Below are 10,698 nucleotides of genomic sequence, written 5' to 3' on the forward strand. Positions count from 1 at the left end.
CAAAGGACTGTCCACACATCAGATATAGCTCAGTCTTGTGTATAATACAGACCTGATAGTCAAATCCTGAAAAGCCATCCGTGCTGACAACTGGATTGTTAGAATGACAGCATCTGATAGGTTTAGACTGGCAGCTGTGCTATGGCGATTCAGATAAAGCATATGTCACATTTTATGTGTAAGTGATTTTGGGGAGAATGTTATTAATTGTTGTTCTAAACCAGCAATAATTTATTTCTTCTTCTGAACCAAAATAAGATATCTTTGAGAAAGTGGGTGACCATAAACTTTATGGTCTCCATTGTCTTAAACAGTCTTTTATTTATTTTTTTATTTTTTTCATTATAGTTTGGTTACCCACACATTCTTCAAAATATCTTCTTTTGTGTTCAAGAGAAGAAAGAAACTCTTAGTGGTTAGGAAGAATTTTTCTTTTAGTAGATTATCCCTTTACAGTATATACATAAGTTATGAAATCGTTTACATTAGCACTAAACTTAACAAAATATTATATATAAGACTAAAGATCTACTGAGCGTAAAAGCTGCTGCCTGAGTACACGTAAAGAGACAGTGAAGAATAGAGCAACTCAAGAGGGTGAGAAAATCACACTCTCAGTCACTCTGAGACTTGGAAATGTGAACTCTGCCGCTGGTGTCAGAGAGAAAATGATCACCTGATACTGTCCCTCAGACCAGAGGAATATCAGCACAGGAGACCAGAACATCCTTACAGCAGCAATCAATAATATTTATAATTTGGTTAAATATTAAAAGATTCTTCCACCTATGAGCTAATGCAAAACAAGTTAGAGGTTTATATTGAGATCAATAATCAGTAAAACCACCCTGACACTACAACATGGCAGTCGGGAAACCTGTTTGAAAACAGAGATTATTATTCTGTTTGGAGATGCTACACGCTTTAGCAGCATACACTCTAATGCACACTGTTAATATACATATACAAAAAATTGGGTGGTGAAACAATTTATTTACTCAGAACTTGCTGGTAAGCAAACAAATAATTACAAAGAAATGGAAAGTACAACAAACAACTGAAATAGTGTTTTTAACTGTATAATAAAAACGTACATACGTTCTGGATATTGTGCTTTAAAGCCGATTGACTGGTTAAAAAGCAGACTGTGATCTGATCCTCGGGGAATGACCCATGCTACTTGCCGGCGCCGTGACCAGAGCACAGCAAGAAAATGAGCTGAGATGTCATCAGCATAGTTGAGGTGTCGTATGAAAGTTATTAATGATTACACAGACATAACTGAATGAGATCATCTCAGACACAGAGCCAACATGTTCGCTAAATACCATCAGCCAGAAACAAATACACACCCACATCCACACACACAATAAATACATTTTCAATCCCTAAAGTAAGCCCATAAAGGCCCAAAGCACATCCTGAAATATCAGGTTGACAAGTATGGTTGAAGCTATGAAGGTTAACAGGATCTATACAAACTGTCCATTTGCTATTCAAGGAGCAAGATGCTACTGTAGATCCATCAATCCATCCCCCCTGTAGTGGTGGGATAGAGATGCTATGATAGATGTCTGTCTGGCAGACAGAGGAAGGTTGTGCCATTTGGGTCACTGCATACAGTTTAACAAGTTTCCCGGGGTGCCGCAGGGGTCTGTCCTGGGAGACGCCTAGGTTCATGCATCTTGGACTCCGCAATGTCTGAAGTCTAGAACTAAATCCTTACCATAATATGATTCACTGAGACTGTCATGGATATATTCTATGTCACTATATTTCGCACAATCCCACGTATCCATACTTTGTCTTGCAAACGATGTCCTATTGCATAAGTTACACAACTAGTTTGAAGACCCAATGAAATTCAAATTGGACTTTTATGGCCTGAAACTTGTCCTCACAATTTACAAACCAATGAATGGTGAAAGTTAAAGGATATAGACATCAAAAATTGTAAACATTACATAATTTATAGGAATAGTTCACCCTAAATTTATATTTTCTTAAAATTAACTCACACTCAGGTTATCCAAAATGCAGATAAGTCTGTTTCTTCACTGGAACAGATTTAGAAAAATTTAAGCATTACATTGCTTACTCACCAATGGATCCATTGCAGACAGAGTGTCGTCATCTAACAAAAATATCAGTGTCAATGGACTATTTCCCCATTTCAAGTGTTATTATGGATTATTTACTGGTATTTTGAATAGAATTTTTAAATTTCTTAATTACGTATTTTTAAAAAAATTCACAGCTTTTGACTTCACAAGACATTAACTGATGGACTGGAGTGGTGTGGATTACTTGCATTCATGTGATGCTTTTATCAGCTGTTTGGACTCTCATTCAGGATCCATTCGTGACCAAATTATACAATGCTACATTTGTCCAAATCTGTTCTGATGAAGAAACAAACAGTTGGATGGCCTGAAGGTGAGTACATTTTCATTTTTAAGTTAACTATTCCTTTAACTATTACATTTAAGCTGTAAACTTATGCAATTTCCTCTTAAAGTAAGATATTTTTCACATCAGTAAGTTTATCTTACACTTTAAGACACAGTATTGGAATAATAAAACTTGAGCCTAAGGTCTTTGTGTAAATCTTACCCAGACTGTAGATTGCCACCAACTAGTTTCAGTATCATCTGCATATTGCACACAAAAACAGCAAGAACTTTCTTACAAATCTCAAATCCAATCAGCTTGCTTTACGCAGTTTCTGGAAGTCAGTATGCACAATATTTTTATTGGTTCACTGCAAAAAATAATCAAAGTCTGTGAGAACCTTTCATCAGTTATTTGAACTGTATTCTGTAATGAAACACAATTTTGAAGTCCTGACAGTTTTGCAGCCGATTTCTAAAACTGAGCGTTAGTGGCCAATTATAGTTTTAGCATGTTAAGACCATACATAATACTAGGTGGAACAATAATAATAATAAAAAAATAAAAATAAATATACTTTAAAGTAAACCTTCTTTAATTGAGAAATATACATCAGGACAGTTTGATCTCAGACAGGTAACAGACGACACTTTATTTCTCAGGTAAACCTGGTAACAAAACAACACATTTAAAACAAAAATACAGCAAAAAGAAGTTATTTTAATTTTAATTTGTTGACAACAAAGAACCTGAAATGAGAATTAGCAGGACTGAAAATAACCTTAAAATTTCAACTTCAAATTGGACAGCTATGCTTGAAAACCCCTTGCTCACTCGGTGTGCTGCAGTCTTAGGACTACTTTACAACTACAAACTGCAATATCTGATAAAACTCGCCTTTCCCAGAGTTCACAGCGCCATAGTCCAGGGCTCCATCCTTATTCACAGAAACACGTGCAAAGCCACGAAACTGATAAAGCACACCAAGATGAGACCGAAGAATAAAAGACAAGTTGCTTAAAATAAACACAAATGCGCACACACGCCATTAAAGTGTTTTAAACCTCACACCATGAAACACTAGAAGTAGTAAATTTTAAGATGCCTGAAGGTTTTCTAATGACTAGAGCGTGTTAAAGAGGAATTCCTTGGCAAAACGACAATAAATTATTTTCTTGTTAGGTTTTGCATTTGAAATTATGCTGGTTTTGCATCTAATGCTCATCATTTCACCAAAAACAACCTGAAGCGTTCTTACCACTTGTTGAAGATCTAGAAGGCTCTGTACTAGGTGGTGCATTACAAAATGTTTTACATTTCCATGAAAATACTGTTTGCGAAATATAGTCAGGCATTTTGATCTACAGCATAATCGTGATAATCAAAACAATAAAACTAGTAAAAACACAATGTATATGGATTTCCTACCAAGAGATGTCATTTTTTTTTATTTTAGCAATGGCACTGCAGACGCCTCAGGGTAAAAGCTGATATGGCATATTCTTATGAAAAGTAACTTCATTAGTGATGACTCCATAACCACCGCATAATGGTGTTGAGCCATGCTAAATGTAATGAAATCTCAGGACAGGAAAACAGGAAGTTCAAGAACATGTTTGGGTCAAATTTCACCTCAAAATCAAAGAAGAAGAAAAAATACTGTATTAAAAGTCTGTATTGTAAATCAAGATTTCTTTGCAATGTGCACACTTAAGCAAACTTCTCCACTAAATTCTCATTAATGAAATATAATAAATACTATTTTTACACAAATCTCAGTATCACAGTAATAAGAAATGAGTGAAAATCAGCATTGAGATTAATAGCTAATAAAACAAATGCATTAGAGTAATGAGAATTTAGGATGAAATGTGCAAACCTGTTATGGAAACATAAAAATATCAATGGTCATAAAGTTCAAAATAGGCTTGTGCAAATTTATATTTTATACTCTTATTTTATTTTTAAATGTTACATTTTTTTTTGCTGAATTTTTATTTTCTATTACAAGAATGCAAATGAAAGTGTAATGGCTTGACCAATTTACAGTATCCTAGGCATCATAAACAAATCTTTATTGTAGTTTTGCCTTTAATATCCATTAAAGAATACAGCCCTGGTACAGACTGAAAGAGACAAGCACTATTCTTACACTAAAACCATCCGTCCCTAGCCTTTAACCTTATCCAAGACCATATTTCAGTGATTTGAATGGTTTTCTTGTTTCATTTTTTGCATTCCAGAGATTGGTTAGAAATACCCAGCGGTTGTGGGAGTTGGGTAGGAGTTCTGTAGATGTGCTGCGGTCAGACCTTTGTAACAGTGCACTGACCGTCGGGGCACCCCGAGCGATCGCTGCTATGCGCAGGGCCACCACCAGGGGGCGGTCTGTTCAACTGATGCAGTCTGTGCCTACCCTGGGAGCCTTCTGTGTGCTCATCTTCACCTTCGTCCCCTGCCTGTTCATCTTCATCCTCGCTCGTACCAGACTCGGATTCGTACCTCGATTGGTCCGCAGCGGCCGAGTCGTCTGCGTCTTCCTCTTCTGGTTCTTGCTCAGCGGCGTTCATATTGAGATGGGAGAGAGCCTGTACAAGCTGAATATCACTGGAGGAAGCAGGGCTGGTCAGGTGACCTCCCAAGACAGTTGGCGGCCTTACGGGAGCAGAAGCAAAGATGCCTTGAGGACGTCCTCCGCTGACTCCAGTGTCCGCTCCATCTGCTGAACTCTCTCGCTCAGCTGTGGCGCCGTCAATGCTTGCGTTTAAATCAGCAATGGCAGGAGCTGTTCCCGCTGCAGGACTGGGGTTGGGATCTGGATCGAGTCTTAATCCGGCCACACCTTTCTTAGGGATGTCCACCACATCCCTCTTCATCCTACGCCTGCGGCCGTGTTCGTTCCTCCTGTACTGCACCATGTTCTCCAAGTCGGCCACATACAGGAAGCCAGCGATCAGCATCTCGGCGGTCTTCTTGCCCTTGTTGAAGGCATCCTCTAGCTCTCGGCTAGTCCGCTCATCGTACTGCCACCATCCGTTGCGCCCCTCGTAGTACCACGCGTGGCCACCAGTTCCTGTACCGCGTCCCCCTGTCGCCGAAGCCTTCAGCTCTTCGGGCGAGAGCAAAGTGGGACGCTCCAGGAAGTCCTCGGGCACCTCCCCTCTACAGAGGGCGCAGCGTTTGCTGTGCCAGGAAGCTCCTTTCACGCATAGAAAGCAGAAAATATGGCCACATGGCAGGCGTACAGGATGGACGCAGGATTGCAGGCAGATTGCACACTCCGGAATGGGCAGCGAAGGAGACGAAGAGGATGGACTTCCCTCCGTCACAGACTCCCCACTTACCTTCTTGCCAGTGGTCAGGGAGTCCATAGAAAGATTAACCTCGCCGCAGTTAGCCATCCTGTGAAGAGAAGAAAATACAATTATTTTAAAGGAAAAACAAGTTTGGAGAAATGTGCTGCCTACACAAGCTAACGTCAGCGGTGCATACGCAGATGTAACAACTGGGGCACTGTTTACCAAACTACATTGCTCAAATCGACAGAAGTCACGAGTAAACAGTGCTTGCTTCAGTTCTTTGTTCACTGTTGCTCTGTATGATTAATGCTCTTGCTTTCCCAGTCTCTCATCTCCACTTCAACAAGAAAGAGAGCTATTCATGTATTATCGGTCAACATAAAACCAAAGCCTTGTTCAACACATAAAATAAAAATTGCTGTTAATATCTGAAAGCAGATTCAAAGTGAGACCAGCAGCACAATGAATGAGAGGAAGAACTAGGTTGATCTCTTCATTTACACTTAAAATCTTTGTACCATCACATATCTATAAATCTGACTCCTACATAAATATCTGACTTGATAGGACAGCCTGTGCATACTCATAATACAAGCGGCCCAAATCAGACGCAGAAATTATCTAAATATATCATGACCCAAATCCTTTACATCCAAAATATTTACGGGACATTTTATGATGCAGGTACAGAATACAATAGAATATCACATTACTTTTATGTTATATTAGTTAAGGTTAAACACACTGAGACAAGATAATAAAGAACAATAATAACATATAAAATTTCTTTGCGAACATTTATAGGAATACCAGCCATAAAGAATCGGTTATTTTTGCTAACAAATGTTAAACTAAATTGTCTGACTGGTTGGAAACATCTAAATTTCAAGATTGGTATTAAAGATTAATATTTAACCATCAATAAAATTTTAAATGTATTTACAAAAAGAAATCATACCGACTGAAAAAAAAAGATAAATTAAATAATAAATAAATAAAACATTTTTGTTTTTGATAAATTATGCATTTACAAATATTTAAATAAATAGTAGCCATAAATAATGCTACATTTAACAAACATTACACTAAAGTTTTGTAAAGGTTTAAACCAACAACATAATTAAATAATTAAAACATTAAATAATAAAAATAATTAAAATGTAACATCAACGAAAGCAAAAAAAGGTCAGAAAGAAAGAAAGAAAATCAATTAAAAGTAAAATAAAACAATATATTACTAATAACGTTACATGTACATATTGAGACTAAATAAACTGGGTGACATTGAGCAGTTAAACTGATAAATGTGTTTTCATATTGAATTACAGGCCCAAATTCCTCAACAACTCAAGCAAGAATTACACAAATCTACCTTTTACACTTGTAAGTATCATATTAATAAATTATCTAATTACACACAATTAATGAAAGGGTTTTTGAGGCTTTGTATGTGTTGATGTTGAGATCAGATCATGACCGATCAGACTGAGGCCTGTAGACAGGACAACACCCCTCACCAAAACACAGCAAAAACAGCCTTATTTCACATTAAAACACAGTCACTAAACCCTTCCAAATGATCGAATTATAAACTACGAACAAGTGAAACGACATATTAACATCATCAGTTGGAATTCTTGAATAAATATTAATATGTTTGTTGATTTTGCTGCGTATTGCCCGAATGTCTTTCAGTTCACTCACCTGACAAAATAGCGGAAATTTCGCCTCTTTCTCTCAGCGACAATCAGATTTGGCTCATCTGCTAGTCACCGGATGATTGCTCATTGTTCGTTTATTGACTAAAATCGATCGGTAACGTTAGAATTCGCTCGACACAGATGAACACAACAATGTTTTCACGGCTCCTCAGAGATAATGAGACCGCTGAATGTGTTCATGCACATCCGCTCTGCGCAAAATTTGCGCAGAACGTTAAAACATTCCGACTCCGACACAATGAGATACTCCGGTCGTGTTTAGTGCTCAAGTTGACAAACATTATCTTAATATCAACGCGTTAGGGTTCATCTTACATCTTGTGACCTAACATGTAAGTTTTGTAAATATCGAGTATTTTCACATCATTATAGTGTTCGGGGGATAAGAAAAACAGTCGGCCTACTTTTTTTTTAATGAAAAAAAAAAAAAAAAAAAAAAAAAAAACTCTGGCTAACCATGGTTCATCAGCTCAAACAAGAGTCAGAAATCGCCCTATTTATGCATTTTATTCTTAACAATTGTCTAACAACACACTCTTAGTAGATTAATTATTATTATTTTCTAATCTTTGTACAGATCATTAATTAAGGCATATATATATATATATATATTTATATTTATATTTATATTTATATATATATATATATATATATATATATATATATATATATACTCACATTATTTAAGCATAAGTTCACTTCCAGAATGACAATTCTGTCATGATTTACTTACCCCAACTTGTTCCGAACCAACGAACATGTTGGGGTTTAAGTTTCTTTGAATGTTAAAAAATATTTAGGATCCGAAAAGGTGATGGGCACCATTGACTTCCATAGTAGAACAAATAATTTTTCATCACACGTTTTTCAGAATATCATCTTTTGTGTTCAACAGAAGAATGACACTCATAAATGTTTGGAACAAGTGGAAGGTGAGTAAATGACAATTTTCATTCTGGAAGTGAGCTTATCCTTTTAGCTCTATTAATGCTTTTATAAAAACAGATTATTAATTTTAATTGATATAAATAACGCATTTAGTTGTAAAAGGATAAGCTGTTCCTTTTGTAATAGCAACTGGTTTGACATATAATATAACATGATGCTAGACCATGCAGGGCTTCTCAACTCTGGCCCTCGTGGTCCAATTCCTGCAGTTTAGCTCCAACTTTGATCCAACTCACTAATTGTAACTTTCTAGTAATCCTGAAGACCTTGATTTGCTTGTTCGGATGTGTTTGATTAGGTTTGGAGCTAGAGTTGAGAGCCTGTATGGACCATATGCATACATTTTGGTTATGCTTTATTTTCAAGACAGTGTCACTAGAGGGCACAATTGTGTTAGAAATAAAGGACAGAAACAACTGCTTGTCCCTTGGGGATCAGCAGTAAATCTGTCTACATAACCAACTAATTCAAGTAGAAAAGGAATCTATTTTTATGTGTTGAATGTAGGTTAAGACCACATCAGATAGTAGTTTTCTATTACACTGCGATTGAAAACTTGACACCTGGCACCAGGGATCGGATAATTATGTTGGCATCTTTGCTGTTATGCCCATTAAACTGCATTAATCTCAATTATAAGAGGTAGTCCAGTAATAAACAGACATGCATATGCTAAAATATGCTATTCATGCTTCACACAAGGATATTTCTTAAGTAACAGCATGTTCAACTGACACAATGCTGGCGATCTGTAGCTTTCCTGTATTAGACGAAATTCTGTTGTTGCTGGATGTTCTTTATCATATCTGCGCTCAAGAGAATGCTGTTTTACAGCAGATGAAATAACTCTTCTCAGTTTCTTGGGGGGAAATGGTCTTGGTGTCGTGATGCAGAGATAATCATTTCATGTGTGCAATCGTGTGTAATGCACGGCATTGAATGAGAAAAATTCTTAAATTAGAACGGAAAAGAACGCTTTATTCCCTGTGGCTTTGTTACGCTGTGTTGTAGAGTTGGAGTCTTCAGTGTGTGTGTGTGTGTGTTTACGTGCGTGGGTGCCATATGCATGAAATCAATGAGTGCTCATTTTCCACAGCTGCTTGGTATGACGGTACACCAACCCTCTCAGTGTGAATGACAGAGATCTTTCACACGAGACCACACTTCTTCCTCAGGGGGGTTTCTTTCCCATGGTCCATCGGTCTCCATTACACCCCTCGGCTCGCCAAGCTTTCCTTTAATTTTCACTTTTTCATTTATTGGCACTTCTGAAGTGTTTCAGCTTGGGCTCCCCAGGCCCTCGAGGGTGATGGTAGTTTATGAACCATCATCTAAAGCACAGGAACTTGCTGGAACGTTTCCCTGGGGATCTCGTTCCTTTCCCTTCTAACATGGTTTCCTCACTACCTACGCCTTCACGAGGAAGAACCACACTGCTCGCGCGTCCTCCTTTTTCACGTTTTCCTTTGAGCCGTGGCTTATTGTCAGCAGTTTTTCAGTGCTCCTGTCACTGGCAGCCACCTGGAAAACAATAAGATACCATCAACGGCAGAGGAGAGGAGGCAGCTAAACTGGGATGTTGCAATGAACGCACACACAGACTCGCAGGTATGAAAGTAGTATGCCATGCATTCATCTTCTCCAGTTATTGGGGCTGCGTGTGAGGCAAATATTCACCCAGTCATTGTTATTCTATGTATACGGTAAAATTAGAAATAAACAGATTGGAGCTGGATGCCTGCTGAAATGACACTCGCAGGGAAATGAGCTGACAGCAGTGTATTGTGGGTCATGTGGTAACCCATTTACAAACCCAGGTCACAGTTTACATGGCACACATTCATCATTATGTATATATATAGGGTAGTACAAGTAGATTATTAGGCGACATACTGAAACCTTTTCAGCATAAAGTTCTTTGATATACTGTGCTGAAACTCCCATCCTCTGACAGGCTATATAATTTAAGGCAATTAAAAGCCAATTACACTTCATTTTTGGCTAAACAGAAAAATAGCAACATTAAGAATATGCAAGCAAAATATTAAACATTTATGGCACTATAAAAACACCAAATAGAACAAACATTCTCGTGTTTAAATTACTTGTGAGAATCGTTCAATGAGCATTATAGGTGGTTTACTTGTGGAACAATAATGATAATTAGGATGCGATTTTATGTTAAGGTGATACTGTATATAAAACAGCCTGTGTAAATCTGAGAATTCATGTTTTATAGAATTTAAACTTCAAGGCTATGAAACTTTAACAAAACAGAGCAGCATTAAGCTCAAGATTATGCTGGTGAAACATTAAACATTTATGGCTGCATTACATAC

At 37.4% G+C, this 10,698-nt stretch overlaps 1 protein-coding gene across 1 annotated transcript; it reads right to left on the reverse strand.

Annotated features, from left to right (window-relative positions):
* Positions 1-3,831: 3,831 nt before the first annotated feature.
* Positions 3,832-7,607, reverse strand: LOC113080037 (E3 ubiquitin-protein ligase rnf146-like). The gene is made up of 2 exons (XM_026252289.1): positions 7,395-7,607; positions 3,832-5,793 (listed from the first exon to the last, which is right to left on the reverse strand). Exon 2 carries the CDS (start codon positions 5,790-5,792, stop codon positions 4,698-4,700), a length of 1,095 nt encoding a protein of 364 aa, XP_026108074.1. The 5' UTR covers position 5,793; positions 7,395-7,607; the 3' UTR covers positions 3,832-4,697.
* Positions 7,608-10,698: the final 3,091 nt, after the last annotated feature.

The sequence above is a fragment of the Carassius auratus genome, unplaced genomic scaffold (genome assembly GCF_003368295.1).
Source record: "Carassius auratus strain Wakin unplaced genomic scaffold, ASM336829v1 scaf_tig00030164, whole genome shotgun sequence".
In the NCBI taxonomy this organism is placed as follows: domain Eukaryota; kingdom Metazoa; phylum Chordata; class Actinopteri; order Cypriniformes; family Cyprinidae; genus Carassius; species Carassius auratus.